Source organism: Gamsiella multidivaricata, assembly GCF_025024155.1.
Source record: "Gamsiella multidivaricata strain RSA 2152 chromosome Unknown BC939scaffold_7, whole genome shotgun sequence".
Lineage (NCBI taxonomy): Eukaryota > Fungi > Mortierellomycota > Mortierellomycetes > Mortierellales > Mortierellaceae > Gamsiella > Gamsiella multidivaricata.
Genome location: NW_026251715.1, coordinates 632,616 through 653,970, shown reverse-complemented (window position 1 = coordinate 653,970; position 21,355 = coordinate 632,616). Strand labels below are relative to the sequence as shown.

Genomic DNA, 21,355 nt, shown 5'->3' with positions numbered 1-21,355 from the left:
ATAAGGTATCGAAACCGGAACTCTGACGTCACGGCCTCACGTGGCGAGGAAGAACCGAAGGGGAAGGAGTTTGGAATCAATCCCTCGCGGCATAGATTGCCATCCATTGACAGGGCATAGACTCATTCACCGCAGCGCACCGAGATAAGCACAGAATACAAGGCAGAGCACCAGGAAAGAATTCGACAGCAACGTGCATCACAGCACCACCTCAAATAATAAATCATATCAGACCACCAGAAGCCAACATGTCCCCACCAACCGCGGACTGGATCCAGCTCCATGACCGCTTCTATAGGTATGGACTCACCTCGGAGGACTGTAGCTTCCGAATAGAACGCGCTCTTCGCGTGATAGATAGCATGACATGCGACAGCCGCCTTCGACTCTTAACGACTTTGTTGTATCGGTCATACGCAGAAAGCAAGAGATCTATACCATGCTCTGGAAGCAAGTGGATTTGTCAAAGTACATGATTGCGGCTGCGCCCTTTGGCGGACCTTTGGGTAAGATGATGACTCTCCACATCGCGCGATGTGTTCTCAATGTTCGCTTTTTAGAATAAAAGATCTGATAGACAACGCCCCATTTTTCCTTGCGTCTCCATCGACTCAACCAGCTCTTGTCCGCGACGACCGCAAGGTGCTCCTGCTACAAAAGCAACAGCCTGTGAAGCCCAGCATTTATCTTTACACGTCATCTGGAAAGCTCATGGAAACCATCCAGGTAAGTGTCAAAGCGTCTCGGAAGCCTTTACAGTTGAATTGAGCGTTTGCTAATATTGGCGCTTGAGCTTCTATGTTTTAGTGGGATAAGGGACGTATCGTGGGAATGGGATGGACCGACAATGAGCAATTACTTTGCGTCTTGGAAGAAGGAACCGTCCGCATGTATAACATTCTCGGAGAATATACCCAGTTTTCACTTGGCAAGGTTGGGTCGTCGTCTCTCTTTTAAATAATCGTGAAGAAATGATGTCTGGCTCTCATCTCACGTATTGACCCACTATTCTTGCTCTTGTATCCTCCTAACAGGAGGCTAAAGAGAGTCGGGTCATCGATGTGCAAATATGGGGTACGGGGCTGGTTGCCCTCACAGGAAATTTCCAGCTCATTGCACTTACGAACTTTGACGAACCCCAGCCATTGCCCCTGGAAGACCCTAAAATCAACGAGCCTCCTCATAGTTGGACGGTGATCCCTCCAAAGTTCACCCTGAGCCGACATGTAGAGGTTCTCTTGGCAGTGAATTCAACAATTCTTGTAGTGGACGCCACGGAGGCTAGGGATGAGGTGCGTCGAACGTTTACTATGCCATGATTCTTTGCTATCCATGCACCGCGTTTACGCCGACTCGAGTTATCATATTCAATTGACTGCCCCAATTTTTTCCATCATCGCATAGCGTTTACAACAAGGACCATTTACAAAGATGTCAGTGTCACCCGATGGAAAGTATTTGGCATTATTTACCTCCGATGGAAAGCTTTGGGTCGTCTCCACCGACTTTCAAAAGAATCTCTCAGAGTTTGCAACGCGATCTCAAGTCCCTCCACAACAACTCGTCTGGTATGTTGTCGGATAACGTTGTCAGTTTGAGACGCATCATCTGCTGCCTATATAAGAATCAATTCTCACAACATCATCACTTGTAGGTGCGGGACAGATTCGGTCGTTTTGTATTGGGACAAGATTGTACTGATGGTCGGGCCCTATGGCGACTGGATCAAGTATGGGCATGTAACGAAGCGCAAGATCCTAATTGAGGTGCACTTTACACCGACGCTAATGTTACGATAACGTTCTTTAGATATTCGTATGACGATGCGATTTTCTTGATTCCCGAAATCGACGGAATCAGGGTCATCAGCAGTGAAAAGTGCGAGTTCCTGCAGAAGGTGCCAGGTAAGTAGACAGCGTCATACTGTTTGCCGCCTCACGAGCAACCAGCATCTACTAATCCACTACTTTGTTGTATATCTTGCTTTGGTGCCTTTTTCGAATTAGATGTAACGGAGAATATTTTTAAAATTGGATCAACGGCGCCTGCAGCTATGCTTTACGACGCTTTGGACCATTTCGAGGTGACGAGGACACAGTCCGATGATTCAAATGTGCGTTTTCCAGGGGAGTACTTGTTACCCTAACATGTCCAATACTATTTCTCCATCTATAGAAAAAGAGCCCAAAGGCGGACGAAAATATTCGGAGCATTCGATTGGAACTATCAGATGCGGTGGAGGCGTGCATTGAAGCAGCAGGGCACGAGATTTCTCACCAGTACCAGCGTTCTCTTCTCAAGGTACCTTATTTGCTGTGAAATGGTGCGATTTATCCGCTGTGCCCATACTAAGTTCTCTGCTCTACTCTTCTTAATGTATAGGCAGCCTCATTCGGAAAATGCTTCTTGGAGGTTCATAATGCTGACTCATTTGTCGAAATGTGCATGGTACTTCGTGTGCTGAACGCCGTTCGTTACTATGAAATCGGGATACCCCTCACTTATGCTCAGTATGTAGCCTGGACTATCTTGACTTTGTTTTTTTCTGCTTTTACTTTTTTCTAATTGCTGTTTATATTTTTATATATATATTTACGTAGATATCAAAGACTTTCGCCAGAAGCATTGATTGATCGATTAATAAGTCGTCATCAGTACTTGCTTGCAATCCGGATTTGTGAATACCTCAAAATGAGGACGGATAGAATCCTTATTCATTGGGCCTGCTCCAAAATCAAGAAGTCCAGCGATGACGAAGATACCATCTGTCGCATGGTTGTGGAGAAACTTGCCAATAAACCGGGGCTTTCTTACTCGGAGATTGCCATGACAGCACACAGGGCTGGCCAATCCAAACTGGCAACGATGGTACAGCTATTTGTTGTTAATTAATACATGTGGGTACCAGCCATAGCGACGAGTGCTCTAACAGTCTGTGTGTCTTGCAACTTCCTCTGGCCACTTTAGCTTTTGGATTATGAGCCGCGGGCTGGCGATCAGGTGCCCCTGCTGATGAGCATGCAACAGGATGAGTTGGCACTTATAAAGGCCATTGAGAGCGGGGACACGGATCTTGGTACGTAGCAATACGCCTGTCATTCCAGTATAGCTGAATATACGGTGGTGTTTCTTCTTGCTAACCCTGGATATCCTTTTTACCTCGATATTTACAGTCTACCATGTGCTGCTGCATTTGAAACGCAAGCTGCCACTCGGGGAGTTTTTCAAGATCATCGATAAGAAGCCTTTGGCTTGTAATCTTTTGGAATCATATTGCAGGCAGCAGGACCCAGAACTTTTAAAGGACTTTTATTTCCAAGACGATCGCCGTGTGGACAGCGCCAATTTGACATTGATGGAGAGTTTCCAGCTGAAAGACATTACAGAACGAATCAACAAGATTAAGGCGGCCCTTCGCCTCTACCAAGATGACAAGGAGCATACATTTGAAGCAAAGGTGTGGCCTTATTCCGTCTGCAGATTTGGCTGAGACCAGTCAAGGCTCGCTACTTCATTTTACAAGTAAACTCATGCGCTATAATCCGACCCTTGTAAATTTAGGCAATCGAAGAGAGCATCCGGCTCCTTCAGATACAAGCGCAATTGGAAAAGGATTGCGCACAAGCATTCACTGGTCTCTCCATCAGCAGTACGGTCTATAAACTCATCACAATTAACCAAAGCTCTCGCGCCTCTAAGGTTCGAGGCGACTTCAAGATGCCAGACAAGCGATTTTGGTGGATCAAATTGCGAGCGCTGGTCGAGATCCGCGACTGGGACGGGGTTGCGACACTGGCGAAGTCCAAGAAGTCGCCGATTGGCTACGAACCGTTTGTTGAAGAGTGTGTGAAGGCAATGCAATTCAAAGAGGCCGCCAAATACATTCTCAAGTGCGATGCTCACCTTCGTGCAGGCCTGTTTTTAAAAATCGAGGCATTTCAAGAAGCCGGAGAGCAAGCGTTCCTGCAAAAGGATCTGGACACACTGCGGTAAGCCTATTGCTGACACAATTGATGCCTACACTACTTCAATATGTGCTGACAATGAAACCCATTACTTTTGACTACTATAGTGAGATCAGGGACAAGTGTCCGAACACTGTGATTCAGGGACAGATCGATGGATACCTCACTCAACTGGCCTCGTCTAGATAGACAGTGGACAACGAGTTCACGGAGCATAATAAAAACATGGATCACGCGGTCTCATCGACATCATATCCTTCCAATGTCTGGAGCTACAAGCCGACAGAATTTGCACATATAGATAGTGATCAAAAACTCTTTTATTGATAGTAATAGCATAAACTCCATACGAAAACGAGCGATCGATTTCACCTAAATATAAACAACAAAGACGAGGGTCAGTTGCTGCTATTCAATTCATGAACCAATGGACGATATCAAAGGTAGGGATCAATGATATGTGGCGATGGTTACAAAGGTCAGAAATTTGGGTATAGATAATTGCTCATCATTGCCGAAGGCAGTATGACTGACGTGCAAATTGTCGTTTGGATCATCAGATTGAAAGTACACACACACATGAAAGCACGATGAAAGATAGTGTAAGGAGTGGTATCAATGGTTACCTTGTGCGGATAAATTAGTTGTGTGATGCGTTAGGATGTGAAGAGGAGGAAGAGGAAGATGCAAGAAAGGAGTGAAAGAAAGAAGAGAGTGAAGAGGAGGAGACGGGTCCTCATATCATGAAAAAATTTTCACAATCGTGTTGTGAAGACTGAAGAACAAGCCACTGCCGAATTGGAGAGCTGCAACTGCTACGCGACGCGTTCTTGTGCAACAATGAAAATGCGCGCTCCTTTTTTAGTGTTCAAAGCCAGGAAAATTCCTTTCTAGAAATGGAGCGTACTACTTGCCAGCAACCTAAGGTTTCCAGCATATCTGAGCCATCCATAATGTTTTAGGGAACCATACTGCCACTTCCTCTCTCAAAACCAAAAGCCATCATCAGCAAGGCTGACCCTCCATCAGTCTTCGAGTCCAGGTCCTCATAAATCTGGATAATGGGCAAATTGGATAATGGGCAAATTGCACAATGTAATCTCTACCTCACCCGCTGTTCCCAGATTTTAGACACGGCTGAGGAATGAGTCGAAGAACTGGTTGGCAAATCCGAAACTGTGTACAAATTCTCCATTGATGAGTGCTGTCTGCTTCACCCCAGTCGACTCCAAAACCTTGGCCTCAAAGGAGTAGATGAGTGTTGAACATCTCAGCGCTCGGTGCTCGTCCGAAGTGAAGAGGCAAATGTTTTCAAAGCTGCCCTCCAAGTTTAAGCCTAGTTTCATATCAGTTTTGATGAACATGAACGCACATGAAGTCTTTTCGTACAGGCTATACAGACTGGTGAACTTTTCTAGTTAATGGATGTTGATGCTGCCAAACGCGTAATAATTAGATTATGTGCTCGAACCAGCTCATGGACATATCTCGATGGAACCCTCAGCCAAATATGTGTTGACAGAATCACTGGAAGTACCACTGGCACCGTTATATCCGTTGTCATGTGGGTCGTCTACTGTATCCAATTGTGCTTCTTCTTTGAAGTATTGAATGAAGAATCCAAAGGATGACGGCCAGAGAGGGCACGAAGTTCGTACGGGTCGGATGGCTGCACTTGCCCTGGAGGACCCTCTAGGACCGAATGGTGGGGGAAAGGCGTTATGCCAAGCTGCGGCATTGCCTACCTGAGGTAGTTGCTGACTTTGAGGCCCATTTGTCTACTATCTGGTGTCAAAGAGGCCGCATACTCAGGCGTTGTGATGGATTGTTTATAAATAGACTGAATACCATTTTATCGAGGAGCTCTCATTTCGGTCGATCTGACCGCCATTCGGTCAATGCCCATGATCTTTCTCGGTTGCGGCACCGACGTACGTGGTGCTGTTGGAATTTAGGTTGTCCAGATAGCGTCACGTGTTGCTCCAAAAAAGATGCCAAAGCAAGTGCGGCAGTGGTCCTGTCTGAGGACAATGCAGCCTGTGGCACGCCTGCACGCCTGGGGGGATCTGGCGTCAATAAAAAAGGCAGTGGTCCTGTCTGATATCTGCTGCACGCGTTCATCGATGAGTGGCTGCTCAACGCTGCCCTGTCGAAGGTGAGAGAAGGGTATGGGGCAATGAGTTACAGTGCCGTATTCAGAATATTTCGTATCTGGCAGTGTGTCTTCTTCGCCATCGCCACTATCTACTAGCAATCGCAGAACTAGTGTATGTATGAAGCAATAAGGAAAACTACAATGTCAAGAATTATTTTGTGCTTCCTAATGATTCGATCTTGCAAACATATAGAGCATGCGTCATACATGCGGATTCATGTTTATGAGTATCTTGAGGACTTGTATGTGAAACGAGACCTGCTTGCGGTTGCGAACCTTCTGCGTCTGCTGGTGAGTAAAGTCGGCAATCGGCTCATTTCGCCCGCAGGACTTGCTATTGACTAGAACCTTGCGCCTACTGAGCTTTGGGAAGACCTCCAACGCTGTTTATCAAAAGGCGAGTATGACTGGAATTGTCTGGGTAGGACCTATCGAGTCAAGGTACAGCAGTAGGATTCCTATGTGACCTTACCTTACATAGATGCACTCGCAATATCCGGTGGCCACACCTTTTGTAGATACATTTAACAAAGCAAGATAATTAACATGTCAGGTCTCTTTGTTGAGGCAACTTCTTCATGGTTGCTCACGAATCTTTTTTTTTTTTTTTTTAAGTCTACAATATACATTTTAGTGGTATGGTCTCCATACTGCCTTTACACTAATTCGCCTCTGTTCAATCGCCAATTTACCTCCTCCCGGTCACTTTTGGCCGGCTTGTCCTTTGCTCTCCTTTGTTTAGTGATAGATTTCGGTCGTTGTATAGTTCCAGCAGCGCTAGAGAGCTCGTAGTTGATGCTGTTGCCTTGTTTATATAAATGCTGCAGCGACAGTTGCGCGCCAGATGGGTGCTGTTGTTGCTGTGGGTGATCGAGGTGCGAAGGCGAGGACCAGCGGTGGTAGTGGTTATGATTGTGATAGTCATGATATTCGTCCATGACCATATGAAGTGGATCCTCCAGAATAGGATCGATACCTGAAGAGACACGCATATGTTCCTTACACATCTGATTGTGTTAGTTGTCTTGCTGTAGATTGCGATGAACCTTTTGCTGCTGCAGCAAAGTCTGGTGGCCGTAAGCTGAAATGGCGTGTAAAGAGACCGCCGGGGCGCTCGAGGGAGATAATGGTGGTCTATCCTCGGAGATCGGTAGCAAGCGAGTAGCGTTGAAGTTTAGTGGTGTGTAATGACCTATCAACGCAGAGGTCATCTCTGTAGTGAACTGTCTAGCGTACGATACAGATGGTCGCTTATATACTTCTCCGTCTATACGTGAGTCTATCAATAGATGTCGCTTCCATGGAAATATCTGTTCCTATTTGACAGACGAAAAAAAGGATGAGGATATGGGATCCATGAAGAGCGTATTCTTCGATTGATAGCGTGGCAATATGAAAAGGTCTCCAGCTTTTCCAATGCCAGTGACATAAAGGAGCTGCAAGGGTGCGGTGCGTAAATGGTGTATGACGAGGCGCGAGAGAGAGGACTGGTGGTGGGATTGAAAGAGAGGCAGTCTCAAGGCAACTGCTTGGAAGGAGAGAAGAGCCGAGACAGATTGGCGACCCGGATCAAACGAATAGGATCTGTGATACTTGGCTCAGTGGCACATGTGGGAGGAGAATTGATAGCGACGACTTGCTTCGGGAATGGTAGAAGGAAAGAACAGAGGCGGCAACTGTAGCTGTAGCGGTAGCTATAGCAAGGCAGTGGCAGTGGCAGCGCTAAAATGAAGAGACGCGAGGAGAGGAGGAGCGATCCATTCTTGAATTGTCCTCCGTCCCCTTTACCCGCTCTCTTGCTGCCCCCTCTGCGATAAAGATAAGGGCTGGAATGCGCGCCTCCACCCCTCCATAGGACTCGCCAGTCTCCATCCATCCTCCGGGAATACCTAATGCAGCCTCCTGGATGGGCTCCTTCACCCCCCAGAGGACCATTTATGACATGTCAATGTGGTCTGGGAACAATACAAACTCAATTCAAATATGTGGTGTGGTTGGTGATGATTAAAGTAGATAGATTGAAAGAGGAGTGGACTATGCGGATGAAGAGCATGTCTCAGTGGCATGAGAAACCCGAGAAATGCTTTGTAGTGTCGCACAGAACCATCGCTCGAGCCGCATCCGTTACACTACATGCCTCGACCTGCGGACCCACTTGCACGGATTCATTTCGATTGTATAGAACGCTTTATTTCGGATAGACCACTAGCCATCGACCGTGGATGCACATGGAACGAGGGGGTGCAATTCTGAACCACTTGTACCGCTCAACAGTGACATTGTTCTCTTGAGCTGATCGATCCAAAAAGCTCATGGTCATCCCCGCAGGCTTTTTCTGGCTGGGTTTACTCTAGAAATAGGCCATGTCAACATGGCAAAAAACATTACATCTGTAAAATGAACTTCCCTTATTCAAAATATCATTGCTACCACAAGCGCGTGCAGAGCCAGTCCAAGGACATGTACTATGAGGGCAGTACCAATACCAGCACCAGCATCGGCACTAGCAGCACTAGAGCCGACACCAGCGCCCAGGATCCGAAACAGGCGAGCACAGTGTCAAAACTGGCCATCACACATCACACATCACACATCACACATCCCCCCACACCATGGCAGCAGCCACGATTCCTAATCTAAAGAGTCCAATGCCTAACAGCGCAGGGCCTGCAGCGACACAAGAGTCCGTATATGTCGCTACAACAGATGCCATACAGCTAGCACCTGAACTCAACTTCTCGATTACCCACATCCTTCGCTCAAAGGATCCACTTGATGCCCAGGAGTTCAGCTCTGTCGAATACATCAACAAAATATTTCCCAATGGTACGAAGGGCGCGAAACAAACTTGATACAATGGTTCCATGTTGAACCCAAGAGTGAATACTTTAGGGACCAGCCTTATGGCCGGGCGCTGCGCATGCAAACGATCGAATACCTTCTCAATCCATATTTATCTTTATTCATTTAGAACACTCTCTGGCAGCGGTGGACCAGGTGCTTGCGAGACTACAAGCAAAGGCCACGCAGGTCCAGGAGGAGCTGCGTGAACTGACTCGAGCGCAAACAGATGGCGGCCAGAAAGGTCAGGAAGAAGTCGAAGCGGCAAAAAAAGGCATCGAGGTATAAGGATTCAGCATTCAGGCTGACAGAGGTAATCGCGCACTACGCAACCTACATAGTCGATTCATTTTATTAAGCCGAGCCGCGTGCGCGTTATCGCCTGGCGTCCTTCCCGTGTATCTAGATGTTGTTCTTCAAGATCAAGGAGATCAAAGAAAAGGCAACCCAGTCGGAACAAATGGTTCAGGAAATCACCCAGGACATCAAGAGTCTCGATTATGCCAAGCGCCACCTCACTACATCCATTACAACACTCAAACGTCTGCAGATGCTGGGTAGGTAGGCATATCATCGTATGGTGGATAATGGTCTCTGGCAAGTGAACGTATTCATTAAGCAGCCAGTCGTGTTTCGATAGTTACCGCTGTGGATCAGTTAAAGGCCATGGCTCAGCGCAAGCAATACAGGGAAACTGCTCAATTGCTTGAGGTAGGCAGTTATGCTTAAGGGATGCCTATGTCTTAATGTCCGCGGCCAATATTCTTACTAAAGACTCACATTAATTCTGCGCGGATGTCGTATGCCTGCTTCATGTTACATAGGCGGTCCTTCAGCTGATCCAGTACTTCCGAACTTTTCAAAACGTACGGCAGATCGCCGAACTCACAGAATCTGTGGCCAAGCTGCAGGTAGAGCTCGAGCACGATATTGTCAAGGACTTTGAGCATGGTTTTACTCAGGACGGAATACTTGTGGGCAACGCCGGTCAGCTCGCCAGCGCATGTCTTGTCATTGACATTCTGGGCGAAGACGTCAGGTGCGTATCTGACTCATTGGTTCAGGACGTTTCGTTACAAACCTGTTTCTGACGGAAGTCTGGCCTTATTTCTTGCTTCATGTATGCACCCTAGACGTAGCCTTGTTGAGTGGTACTGCAAATTACAGTTACGAGCCTATCGATCGGTATTCAAACCAAACGAGGAGGTATCAGCGCTGGACAATACTTCTAGACGCTATGCATGGTTGAAGCGGCTTCTCAAGATCCACGATGAGGAGCATGCGCATATTTTCCCCCCAGCCTGGGATGTCTCCCGTGTCTTGTGCATGCAATTTTGTGGAATCACCAGGTACATTACCAGCACAAAACGATGTGTTATCCGCCGTTGATCATACAAACTTGTATATTATTCTCTGAGCACTGACTCAAAAAAAAAAATAGAGCCGATCTTGCCGATATCCTGGCAAAAACTGCATCAACTGTGGAGGTTCCTTTACTATTGCAAGTTCTGCAACTCACGCTAGAGTTCGAGACCCAGCTTGAGAACCGTTTCTTGTGCAGGGTAAGCAGCGCGAAAGTAAACACAAGGATACCGCTTCTCTCTGCTTTCTACACGTACATACTCCTCTAATGGCACAATGTCTGAATTGTAGGATGTCGATTACGCATTAAATGAGGAGACTGACGGTGCAGGCTTCGCAGAGAGTATATCGCCTTGTTTCGAACCATACCTCAGCCTTTACATCGAAGCGGAAGATAAGTACGTTGCGCACATGTATTCCTGCAGATGTCTACGAGATTCACGAAACTGAACTTGGTACGATTTCCATTTTGTTTTCTTAAATTATGGCCTTTAGGGCATTGGAAGAAAAAATCGCCGGGTTTAAACTTCAGGAACCAGTACCGGAAGACGATCTCTCGATTACTGTCCTGGCTTCCAGTACAGATATTTTCCTATTCTACAAGTCAGCCTTGACCAATTGCGCTAAGATGTCACGCAAGAAGCCTTTTCTGGATCTCTGCACAGTCTTTGGAAAATGGCTTCGAGTGTATGCCAACGACGTCCTCATGGGAAAGCTCCCCAAGCAGTAAGTTGATAAGTCCTCGTCTGAAAGTCACATCATCAAATTTTAAATACGCACATACTGCCCCATTTTGGTGATCCACTCTTGGGTAGATGAGGGTTGCGACTTTCTAGCGAGGACTCTATTTGGTATTCATAAATCATTGTGTACAAGGCCCTCTAGGTTGTGGTCATGGTGCTGTGCTAATTCATTCCCCACACATGGTATGCATATGATGGACTCAACTAGAGGAGACAAGCGTCCCATTAATAGGGATTTCCTACGATCTATCTGCATCATCCTCAACACTGCTGATTATTCCCTTACCACCACCAGCCAGGTACGCCTTGGAGCCATGACACTTCCTTGGCATCCTACCGTCCATAGTTAGAAGCCCTGTATATTTGCTGAGTTGTTCTCGTCGTCATTAACTTATCAACTTTAGTTAGAAGAGAGGCTATGGGCAAATATCGACCCCGAGTTTGTGGACCAAGTCAGCATGGAATCGGAGCGTCAGGCATTTCTACAGTAAGCATCGATTGTTGGCCAGGGTTGTTGCTAACATCTGTTATCATTTGACATCAAAACTATAACATGCTAACCGGAGCAACTTTGTCTTTGACAGCATCATTTCTGCCTGCACGAAGGCTCTGGTTCGGGCAGTAGAGAACCACTACGAACCCGCGTTGCATTCTATGTCGAAGCTGCCTTGGGCCACAGTAGAGAATGTCGGGGACCAATCGGAATATGTTTCCATGATACAGGGAACACTTGTGACATGCGTTGGAGCTACTCAGGACCTCATTACCAATAAGAGATACTTCAGAACATTTTGTGACAAGCTCATTGAGTACGTTCGATAACTTGTAGTGCTTCAGTTACTCGTTGTAATCGTTACTCCAACCATAGGGTTATCGGCTGTATGTTGGCCAGTCTAATGCAGATCATTTCCCGTGCGCTTTTACCATAGATCGTTTGTCTCTAGGTTCGCAATCAACCTCACGAGATGCAAACCCATATCTGAAATTGGAGCGGAGCAAATGCTTCTAGACACTCAGGCTGTCAAATCGTCCTTACTGGAGGTTCCTAATCTGGGATTAGAGTCCTCCGTGCCAATCCCTACCTCGTAAGCCCTATCGATCATGGCCAGTGCACGATTTTATGTTAATTCATCGTGTGGCTCACACACGATCCCGCCCTATTTAACCCATAATAGCTTTGTCAAATTTGTCAGCCGAGGCTTGGGCAAGATCGAGACAATTCTCAAGACAGCTATGAGCCCGCATGAACCACTCGACATGTTTATCGACCATTACTTTTTGCTAATTGGCGATCGGAATCTATCAAATTTCCAACGAATTATTGAGCTCAAGGGACTAAAGAGAGCGGAGCAGCAACAGATGGTTGACCACTTTCAAAAGAAGCAGGCTGGTATGGAGAACCTACAGGAAAACTCGCCAGTCATGTCCTTGCTACAAGGAATGCCAGCACACGTCTCCAGTCAAGGTGTTGTGGGACCCACAGCTGGACTCGCTGGAAACATGTCTGGCATGGTCCTTGGGGGGTCCTCAGGCCCTGCTGGATTGATGACGCCCAGTGGTCCAGGAACAGGAGGCGCCCGAGACAACAATCCCTATCAGCTTGGAAACATTGTCACATCCAGCATTTTAAGTCATAGTCCCTTTGCTGCTCTTGCTGCTCAGCATCTCAACTCACCTGGCAATAGTGGCGCGAACGCTCTTGGTGGTGAGTTGGTCACCAGTGGCGGTGGATTGTTTGGGTTGGGACAGGATAAGGATTCAAATACCGCATCAGGTACAGGAGCAGCCAATGGTGCCAGTCAGAGTGGGCATGGGCAACTAGGTGGGTCTTTTGCAGCCAGTACCAAGATCAACGTCAACATTCGCAAGTTTGTTGCAGGCATGAGAGCCAAAAAGGATCAAGACTCGGCTCCTTCAGGGACATCAAGTACTCAGCCATAAGGCACAACAGAAGTAATAAAATTAGGCGTCAAATACATCTCAATAAACGCGTGTCTCTTTCTACTAATACCGTTGATCCTTTCTGCCAGCGTTACAGATTCTTCACTGGCACACCTTGACCCACTGCTCTTGAGCGTGAGGCGGTAGACGACGTTCTGAGGTGTAGACTAGGCGCAAAGTCATCCGAGAATAGAGCCTGCGGGGCTTCACGCCGTCGGTATCTGTTCAGCGATGCGATGAAGATGAGCTCATAGTAAAGGCCTCTGTCTCTCAGTAGATCGAATCCATGCTGGCCTCGATGGAGGATACCCGTTTGGCTACAACGTATGTGTAGCAGCCGCTGAAGATATGTCTGATGGTATCCTGGTAGATCAGAGGAAGCTAATAACCGCTATAAAGACAAGCCTAGACATGGAAAAGAACAGTGGATCAGATGGGGTCCGGTCTGCATACAAGGGCGAGATACCGACCATCAATTCGACGATCGCACTACCGCTGTGGCTATTTTCGACGGTAGCTGAGGGCGCATGATAGCGTGTAATCGTTCAGGCAGCCGCAGGGCAGTGGGAAGCTGTACATGGGAAGCTGATCCGATGAGAAGCTGGAACAGATAACTGATAACGTCTCGCTCAACTAGAGCAACCGTGGTCCTAAAATCAATATACGACTCTGCAAGGCCGGACTGCAGTATCCTCGGCCCTATATTCAGGTGTCGAAGCTGCTGCCTTCGTCGAACTAGGTGAGGTAGCTTATCCACCTTGGCTTGGACATACATTATCTGCTGCTGCATTGCCTCGCCACCAATATCGTTGCCTTCATCGCTTTTACGGCGTCTAAAGCCACCGTTCCTATCATCTTTGGTGTGGTTTTTTTCGGCCCTTCCTCCCAATCTCACTGCCAAGGTCTTGTACTGGACACTCTGTTAGCACTGAAGCGATATACTCCTGCGTGAATGGTAATGCTCCCGCAGCTGTTGGCGTTGATGCGTCGACGGTCGTGACTGGAACAAAAACTGTAGGGAAGACATAGGATGCCTAGTTGTAGACGAAGATGGCCTGAGGATTAGAGTCTTGGAGTTAGCAGGCTTGGTCGCCAAAGAACATCCACCGTAGCGAAGAAGCGCAACCCATGTGCGACTGACTTTGTCTGCCACCTTTTCATACAGGTGTCCGTAGAGGAGGAGAAGAAAGTAAGCATTGCCATATCAACAATGAAGTGCCCCTCAGCCACTTAAACCAGCATTAAAGCAATATACTGCACTGATAACAATTGCATGAACTAGTACTTGTACGCTTGTGGGTTCAGGATATGATGTCCTATTAACAATCCTGAAGTTTCGAAGCAACTTTGGTTTTGATCCAGAACCCACTTCACCTCCAATAATTCTACTCAAAGTTAGTCGCAGAAGCTACTTTAGCGTTGATGACGAATACTGGCAGCAAGATCGAGCAGATACTGAGTAAAATGGTAACAGACACCATTCATGCGTCGATTCGTATCTCTGAATATTATTCGCAATGGGGGAAGCCAGGCGAGTGTATCCGAAGACGCGATGGATGGCAGAGGCGCTCTGTGCAGTAAAAGTGGGGATGATAAATGGGAATAGGGTCGCGCCTCTGCCTCAAGGGGAGAGGATCTATACATCCTTATTGCTATTCATCGTGGCCTTTTAGAGAGAACAATTAGTGTCAGCTTCATAGTGTAGAGCCTCACGAGACGTGTCTATGTGTCCATTTCGATGGAGCTGGCTGAGGCGCGCTCGCATGCGGACTTCTGCCTTGACTGGTCAAGTCTGAATTCTGACATATTGACGAATGGTCATGTTGTCGCCCCTGAGCCAAGATAAATCACCTCTTTCTCCCTCTGTTCTTCTCCAGGACCACATTGTGGCAAAACTCAACACATGCGTGCAGGGACATCTTTACAAGAAAGGGCTGACGCGAGTGCGAATATTGCGGTGGTGATCCCTTTACGGAGTTTCGAAATCGACGCGTCTGTCCTGCCCCGGTGCGTATCTACATCCCCAACTTGCCCTCTGACGACACAGACCACATCAACCGAAGGTTGTACAACGCGAGGGAATAAAAAGATCAAAGGAGGAAAGGAGGTAAAAGAGAGAAAGACCGTGGTGAGCAAGGCCAGAGAATGTATGGCTATAGTAATGGAACAATACCTCACAGATACCGTCATTGTACAGCTTAAAAGGTCCCAACCCTACCATATCATTGTCTGTGCGTGTGTGTACCCTCCACAAATACAACCTCAAAACACTGCGACCTGGCCGGTGCGTCATTTCCAGGTACAGAGGTCTCGGACATTAGAAATGGACTTTGCCCGCCCTCTGCTGTCATTGCTGTCATCTCGCATCATCTCACACATCTGCCATTCCATTCGTTCTTTCTTTCTTTCTTTCTTTCTTTCTCTCTTTCATTCTTTTTTCTGTCGCTCTCCCTCATAAATTAGTCCATTGCCCAGCCCCAGTCCTATTGCTGGCATTGATATCACATCCATTTAGCCCTCTTGCGGTTTCCATCGCCTTCTTCTTCCCCTTCCCACTTCCCCTCGCCTCGGAGGATACCACATGACGTTCACTCGAGAGATCTCATCTGCCGCAAGGGCTGCATCGTTCCTGGCCGCCTGTGCGGTTGCTCTAGTCTCGGGCACGCCTTATCTTTACTCGACCTATGCAAATCAACTCACGACGAAGTTGGATCTGACAGCCCTGCAGTCCAATGTAAACCACCCATATCCTCTTTGTGCTAATTTTGTTTGGACCCTTTCCCACATGTCCACGGGCTCTCGAGCTCTTGTCTCCTCTCGTGCCTCGACTTGCTCGCTTTATTCTGTTCGATTCTCACACAACTGCTTCCAATTTCTTCATTTGCCTCAGTTTCGTAATTGCATCAATTGCGATGGTGTCCTCGCTGGCGTAGTTTCTTACCCGATCCGATCTGTGGCTATTGGCTACCATAAGCACCCAAACTGACAACGATCATTCGTTCCCTCCTTTTCCCTCTTTTCCCCTTGATCCGCTGTACGAAATAGGCCGTGGCTGCTGGTGTTCACTATGGCCTGTTCCTCTCAGGTACGACGTCCTGTCAGACTCCAGATGCCAGATCGAAATTATGGAGATTATGAGGAGACTGACTGGTCCAGATTTATCTCTTTGCGCTGATAGGTCCCCTCTTTGGCCGGCTAGTCGACAGCCGTGGACCAAAAGTGTAAGTGCTGAATGGACTATCGAGATATGCATGTGTCTGTGCTGAGTGCAATGTTGCAGAATGTCCAAGGGAGAAACCTGCTTCCCAATCACACCATCACCTATAAGCAGTTTGCCTCGAAGTCCGTTAGATGGGCGTCATATCTGGTCAAATGTGCAGTTTCAATCTACATTATGCGGGTGATGCACTGCACTCACTAAGCACTTGTTCGCATAGTGCAGATCGAATTTCCAATCACCATATTCCTTCTCAATCCGAAACTAATTCGTACTGCTTTTTTTTCTCTCTCCGAAAGTGTTGGTCTATATGCGGCAGGGCTGCTCATGACAGGTTATACTGGCCTGGCATTGACTTACTCCGGACTCTTCTACTCCTTTGGCTTCTTCCTGGCCTTTGTCTTCCTGATCCTGGTAGGCATGGGAAGTCAGGCTGGCTACATGACCTCGGTCAGTACCAATGCCCACAACTTTCAGTCTGCTAGAGGTCTGGCCATGGGTGTCCCTATCGCCTGCTTTGGCCTGTCCGCCCTCTTGTTTGCGCAGATTAACAATCATTTCTACAAAGATGACACCCAGGCATTCCTATACCTCGTTGCCAGGGCCATCGCAGGCACCATTCTGATTTCGATCTTGTTTCTTAATGTCGTCCCGGTGGACGGTCAGGATGGTAAAGAAGATCCTGAACTGGCTGTCACAGCAGCCAGATCTTTAAGCATTGAGCACTCAGAGGAGCTTAATGACGAAGTGGCAGAGGAAAGACGCAGGCGCACCCAGGAGCAAGAGCGACTTTTAGTCACGTCTTCAGCAGCCATTTGCCGACCGGTCTCAGGATTCAAGCTGTTCACTACAATTCTCGTGGCACAACTGCTGTTTTTGAGTATAATGCTCCTGTCTGGACCTGGCCTCATGTATGTGACCAATGCAGGCAACGTTATCCGATCCATATACCTCGACCATATGGTAGATCCCTCGACCCCGCCCACGGAGGAGGAATTGATTCGCCTTCAGCAGCTGCAGAATTACCACGTCTCCCTTATCAGTTTGTGCTCTTGTCTGGGCCGCATCTCGGTGGGATTGATGTCTGATCTGGGCAAACGAGGGAGCGGCCGATGGTGGGGCATTAGCCGCATCGGGTTCCTGCTCTATGCAGGGATATGCGTATGGCTGGGCCAGACTTTCGGTGCCAATGTCAGTGATATTGGCGACTTGACAAAAGTCTCAGTCCTTGTAGGGCTGGGATACGGCAGTGTTTTTGGTAGGTAGTTGTACCTCGTTGTCTAGCCGCATTGTTGACCTTGCGCCTTTCGTTTCCGCTCTCCTCTTACACTTTGAACACCTTTTTTCATCAATGGATGTTTGATTTAGGTGTTGCCCCTACTATTGTCAGCGAGTGGTTTGGCGTCAACAGTTTTGGCAGTAACTGGTAATGGTGCCTCATTGTTCGTACAGATTTGGAGCAATCGCGAAAACTCCCAGCTAACGGTTTTTTTTCCTCTGTACCTTAGGGGCTGGATCTCTGTTGGAAACGCCATCGGAGGACAGATCTTCAATCTTATTTTTGGTTCTCTGTATGATCGCCAAGCTCAACATGAGCACACGCTGCAGTGCTTCGGACCTGAGTGTTTTCGCACGTCCTTTGTCCTCGGAACGTGCTCCAGTTCCTTGGGAGTAGCGGTCCTGATCTATCTTGCCTTCATCACTCGGCGGGGCCCAGCCATTGGTCGGCGGGAATGAAGCACGCCTGCAACTTTTGTCCGACAGCCATGGCCCCTTGTCTATACCACGAGCAGGAAGAGGTCTTCCTTCTCGTCTGCCTCACCTTTTCATACGCATTTTTGATAGAACACACTACTATGTAAAAATAAAACAAAAATGTATCCCTAGGATAATCAGCCGAAGCCAAGTAAAAGAGACAAAATGGCCGGCGCTCTCTTTAGAGCGTAATACCTCAGCAGTTTCAATTCTAAACTACATACTCGGCCCCCTCACCGCCGATTCAGCTGCGCGAAGTGGGATGTGAGTGGGCGTATTTCCTTTCAAGGACGCACGCGTTCTTGGCAATCAATCAAGCAAATAAACATGCTCTTGCTGTAGTCTTGGACCTAGCCCATTTCTGCCGACACAGGTTGTCCACGGCATTTCAAGAGAACAGGACCGATATAAAAACCGCATCGCACCCGCATCCATGTCTGCTCTTTAATCGATACCACATAGTCCAATATCATCAGCACACGACGCGACCCACCCGCTCTCCCAAATGGACCACAAGTGCAAGCAACAGGAGAAAATAAAGATAGCCGCTTGTCCTCCGTCTGCAACCCCATATAGCCCACAAGGTCCTACACCGATTTGCTCGACTCCTACCAGTAACGCTCCTCTGACGACTCCGACGTCCTTTTGCCCATCCTTCATGGACCCCGATGCCCGCATTCATTCATCCTATTCCGCATCGTTGGCTTCTCATTGTTCTCGTGCGAAGTACAGGGCTGAGAAGCAAAGCCTCAAAGCGCAGGCCAAGATCACCAAACGCGAAACCCATGCGCTAGCCAAGGAGGCGAAGCATCAAGCTAAGGAGTTCAAGCGTGAAGCAAAGCGTCAAGCCAAGGAACTCAAGCGTGAAGTGAGGCACCAGGCCAAGGAGTGCAATCGTGAAATCAAGCATCAGGCCAGGGAGTTCAAGAAGGAGGTTCATCATTAACCCAAGAAAGCCAGGAAGAACGTCGAACGCAATCTACAGGAAGATTGCGGGACGTGCGATATCTGCGACGCCGCCAGATATGGCCCCAGCCCTTATATCACAGACTGCGGAGCCCCCTGCCAGAGACTTTTCGAGGCCCATTAGAATCAAAGATTGGAGCGTAAAGCTCGTCGCGATTGCCGCCGCCGTCACCAGCACCTGCCACTCCCATTCCTCATTCTCTCTAAGGTTATTCAAAGAGGTCCTCTTCTTTGCGGCGCGCTAGTCTATCGCCAGGGGTGTGTACCTGAGCAAGAGCACATCATCGTCCGTCCTGCGCTCGCTACGGATGCAGTATCTGAGGACATCTGTCCAGAGACGTGTTTAGGTTACTGTCCTTTGCCCTATGGTCCACACATCAATGTCAAATTGCTATTAATTAGTCAGATGGCAATATTGGTACTTATTTTATTCCGAATGAATGTATGAATATATGGCAGAGAGATGTACAGTGGATATGTGCAAGTTATGTAATGTGCTGAAATGCGCAAAGCCAGTTAGAACTGATAAGGCTCGCCGCTGCTTTGGCCAACGCCACTATGGCTTCCTGCAGGAATTTGATGTGTGGACGGGGAGGGAGACAGAACATTAGTTGGTGCCGAGCCCCCTGTGGGCGATACTATGTCTCCATCTCGCGGTGACGCAGGCAAAGGCACCTTGATGCCATCCATAATTGGTGGGGCTGCTGGCGCGACGGGCTCATCTTCGTCAAAAGGAGAAGGAATCTTGTTTGTGGAGGCATGAACGAAAGACTGTCCCGGTCCCTGCGCAACAAAGGGAGCTGCGGGAGCGACGGAAGGCTGAATGGGTGTGGGATCGACATTTGTGGGTCCAGGGATGGTATCATGCTCCCCATAATATGGGTTCACAAGGTCAAGACCCTGTGCCGAATCACGATGGCTGAATCCGCGAGCGACAGGCTGCTGGTGCTGGTGCTGGCCCAAATCATGTCCATAGGCGCCAAATCCGGCGGCGGCTGCAGCGCGAGACTGCTGGAAGGCATCAGCACCTCGAGGGTCCTTGTACTCAATTTCATCCCTGTATGAAGGCTGCTGAGGATGATTGCTCTGGTAGCCTTCGCGATCGTTCATGGATGAGCCAACGTTGGTGTAGTTGAGAGGAATCTGCTGCTCACGGTCAAGTTCTTTAGTTGCAGCCTCGCCCAAGACTTTGTAGCGGTTGGCCTTTTCGGCAAATAGCTCGCGCGCATAGTGGATCACACGGTTGGTCATGTAGAACTACACAGGAAGACAAGGAAAAGAAGAAAAAGTCAGTGTCATCGACCCATGGTGTTGGCCATGCATCCCTTCTTTCTCCTTAATGCGTTTGCAACTGAAAAATGAGCTCACGTTGAAGGCGATCCAAATTATTCCACCAACACCGATGGTAAGAATTCCGGCGGTAAAAATCTTTTGGCATGACCAGTCAGAGACGAATCCTGGAAGAGGAATATCAACGTTGCCGTCCTTGGAGGCTGTACAAACTGTGTCGAATTGGGTCTGGTTCTGCTTGCACCAGATCAAGGCCCAGATAATGAGTGCAAACTGTGTCATCAACGAGAGGACATAGAACGCCTCGAATGCCTTGACGAATCTTCGACTGGCAGCGAGCGCTGAGACCATGCCAAAGAGACCCACCGCCGCAGCCAGCACACTCACAGCCGCCACATAGTACCACAAAGCCTGACCAGATGCCAGCGGCGAGACTGAAATGCCTGTGATTGGCAGAACAAGAAGGGTTATTAAGAAGCTGTTTCTTCAGCTAATTAGTTCGACAGCAGCCAAAGTATACGTTGAGATCTGGAAATGGATGGAACATACCCCCTACAGAGATCGCACGTTTGGCTGGAAGTGGCACCAGGCAGAAGATAGGGATAAGAGGGGTTAGGCATCCTAAAAAGCAGGATTACGTTACAGAGGAAAAGGAGACGCAGGGTGGGTTCACTTACGCAGATCACTGTTAGTGAAGTACAGATAGGTTCCTGCAGCGCCAAAGGCCTGAGAGGGTGAATAAGCATGTAAATGAGGGAGGGTCAGTTAGGACAATTGGCACTGTTTAGCGCAAAGAGATAGGAGGACTGATGCGACTTACGCCCAGCAAGAGGGCGCCGAGAAAGGTTGCGAGTCTGAAAGGGATGCACCCACAGCAGCGCTCTCGTCGGTGCATGGTGTGAAGGGAGGAAGTGAGGGATTCGAAAGAGATGCGAGAGAAGGATGCAGAGAGGTTTGTTTTGTATGTGGGGAGGGAGAAAGAACGAAAAAGCGAGAGGAAAGACGGCGGGAGAAAAAGGGGCGCAACAGGAGCTCGAGACAGCCCTCTCCCGCAGGGAAAGGGAGAGGACATTTCAAAAATGGCTAATCCTATTTCTTCTTTCCACCAACCAAGCCTGCA

General features: G+C 48.2%; 6 protein-coding genes across 6 annotated transcripts; 4 read left to right on the top strand and 2 right to left on the bottom strand.

The window, feature by feature from the left end:
* Positions 1 to 248: 248 nt before the first annotated feature.
* On the top strand, positions 249 to 4,154 carry BC939DRAFT_499657 (Vps16, N-terminal region-domain-containing protein; the record flags this gene model as incomplete). The annotated part of the gene is made up of 16 exons (XM_051559965.1): positions 249 to 298; positions 421 to 506; positions 620 to 726; positions 808 to 933; positions 1,035 to 1,292; positions 1,405 to 1,568; positions 1,655 to 1,729; positions 1,810 to 1,904; positions 2,007 to 2,083; positions 2,176 to 2,301; positions 2,383 to 2,510; positions 2,601 to 2,868; positions 2,968 to 3,076; positions 3,174 to 3,457; positions 3,562 to 3,989; positions 4,073 to 4,154. 16 exons carry the CDS (start codon positions 249 to 251, stop codon positions 4,152 to 4,154), a joined length of 2,463 nt encoding a protein of 820 aa, XP_051416328.1.
* A 938-nt stretch (positions 4,155 to 5,092) lies between these two features.
* Positions 5,093 to 7,112, bottom strand: BC939DRAFT_499656 (uncharacterized protein; the record flags this gene model as incomplete). Its single annotated transcript, XM_051559964.1, has 4 exons — positions 5,093 to 5,379; positions 5,503 to 5,657; positions 6,598 to 6,629; positions 6,813 to 7,112. The coding sequence occupies 4 exons, from the start codon at positions 7,110 to 7,112 to the stop codon at positions 5,093 to 5,095; spliced, it is 774 nt and encodes a 257-aa protein (XP_051416327.1).
* Positions 7,113 to 8,252: 1,140 nt separating this feature from the next.
* On the top strand, positions 8,253 to 13,060 carry BC939DRAFT_439691 (Vps53-like protein). Its single transcript, XM_051553992.1, has 14 exons — positions 8,253 to 8,946; positions 9,092 to 9,243; positions 9,368 to 9,518; positions 9,602 to 9,672; positions 9,786 to 10,000; positions 10,095 to 10,310; positions 10,403 to 10,523; positions 10,615 to 10,721; positions 10,819 to 11,049; positions 11,275 to 11,365; positions 11,471 to 11,553; positions 11,651 to 11,875; positions 11,996 to 12,151; positions 12,242 to 13,060. The coding sequence occupies exons 1-14, from the start codon at positions 8,733 to 8,735 to the stop codon at positions 13,005 to 13,007; spliced, it is 2,799 nt and encodes a 932-aa protein (XP_051416326.1). The 5' UTR covers positions 8,253 to 8,732; the 3' UTR covers positions 13,008 to 13,060.
* Positions 13,061 to 15,367: 2,307 nt separating this feature from the next.
* On the top strand, positions 15,368 to 18,112 carry BC939DRAFT_439677 (major facilitator superfamily domain-containing protein). The gene is made up of 6 exons (XM_051553991.1): positions 15,368 to 15,741; positions 16,053 to 16,092; positions 16,186 to 16,228; positions 16,524 to 17,482; positions 17,593 to 17,650; positions 17,733 to 18,112. The coding sequence occupies exons 1-6, from the start codon at positions 15,589 to 15,591 to the stop codon at positions 17,959 to 17,961; spliced, it is 1,482 nt and encodes a 493-aa protein (XP_051416325.1). The 5' UTR covers positions 15,368 to 15,588; the 3' UTR covers positions 17,962 to 18,112.
* A 205-nt stretch (positions 18,113 to 18,317) lies between these two features.
* Positions 18,318 to 19,345, top strand: BC939DRAFT_439667 (uncharacterized protein). Its single transcript, XM_051553990.1, has one exon. The coding sequence runs from the start codon at positions 18,485 to 18,487 to the stop codon at positions 18,923 to 18,925; it is 441 nt and encodes a 146-aa protein (XP_051416324.1). The 5' UTR covers positions 18,318 to 18,484; the 3' UTR covers positions 18,926 to 19,345.
* Positions 19,346 to 21,341, bottom strand: BC939DRAFT_439664 (uncharacterized protein). Its single transcript, XM_051553989.1, has 5 exons — positions 21,056 to 21,341; positions 20,913 to 20,961; positions 20,785 to 20,808; positions 20,314 to 20,678; positions 19,346 to 20,202 (listed from the first exon to the last, which is right to left on the bottom strand). Exons 1-5 carry the CDS (start codon positions 21,305 to 21,307, stop codon positions 19,462 to 19,464), a joined length of 1,431 nt encoding a protein of 476 aa, XP_051416323.1. The 5' UTR covers positions 21,308 to 21,341; the 3' UTR covers positions 19,346 to 19,461.
* Between the last annotated feature and the right edge of the window lie 14 nt (positions 21,342 to 21,355).

Bases quoted from the DNA above. Each gene is read 5' to 3' on its own strand.
- BC939DRAFT_439664 (XM_051553989.1), bottom strand. From the start codon at position 21,307: ATGTCCTCTCCCTTTCCCTGCGGGAGAGGGCTGTCTCGAGCTCCTGTT. The intron at 20,962-21,055 runs GTAAGTCGCATC...TCACCCTCTCAG, and splicing joins TCGGCGCCCTCTTGCTGGGC to GCCTTTGGCGCTGCAGGAAC. The intron at 20,809-20,912 runs GTAAGTGAACCC...TGCCACTTCCAG, and splicing joins CTTCACTAACAGTGATCTGC to CCAAACGTGCGATCTCTGTA.
- BC939DRAFT_439691 (XM_051553992.1), top strand. From the start codon at position 8,733: ATGGCAGCAGCCACGATTCCTAATCTAAAGAGTCCAATGCCTAACAGC. The intron at 9,244-9,367 runs GTATAAGGATTC...CCGTGTATCTAG, and splicing joins CGGCAAAAAAAGGCATCGAG to ATGTTGTTCTTCAAGATCAA. The intron at 11,366-11,470 runs GTACGCCTTGGA...TATCAACTTTAG, and splicing joins CCCTTACCACCACCAGCCAG to TTAGAAGAGAGGCTATGGGC.
- BC939DRAFT_439667 (XM_051553990.1), top strand. From the start codon at position 18,485: ATGGACCACAAGTGCAAGCAACAGGAGAAAATAAAGATAGCCGCTTGT.
- BC939DRAFT_439677 (XM_051553991.1), top strand. From the start codon at position 15,589: ATGACGTTCACTCGAGAGATCTCATCTGCCGCAAGGGCTGCATCGTTC. The intron at 15,742-16,052 runs GTAAACCACCCA...TGTACGAAATAG, and splicing joins TGACAGCCCTGCAGTCCAAT to GCCGTGGCTGCTGGTGTTCA. The intron at 16,093-16,185 runs GTACGACGTCCT...TTGCGCTGATAG, and splicing joins CTATGGCCTGTTCCTCTCAG to GTCCCCTCTTTGGCCGGCTA.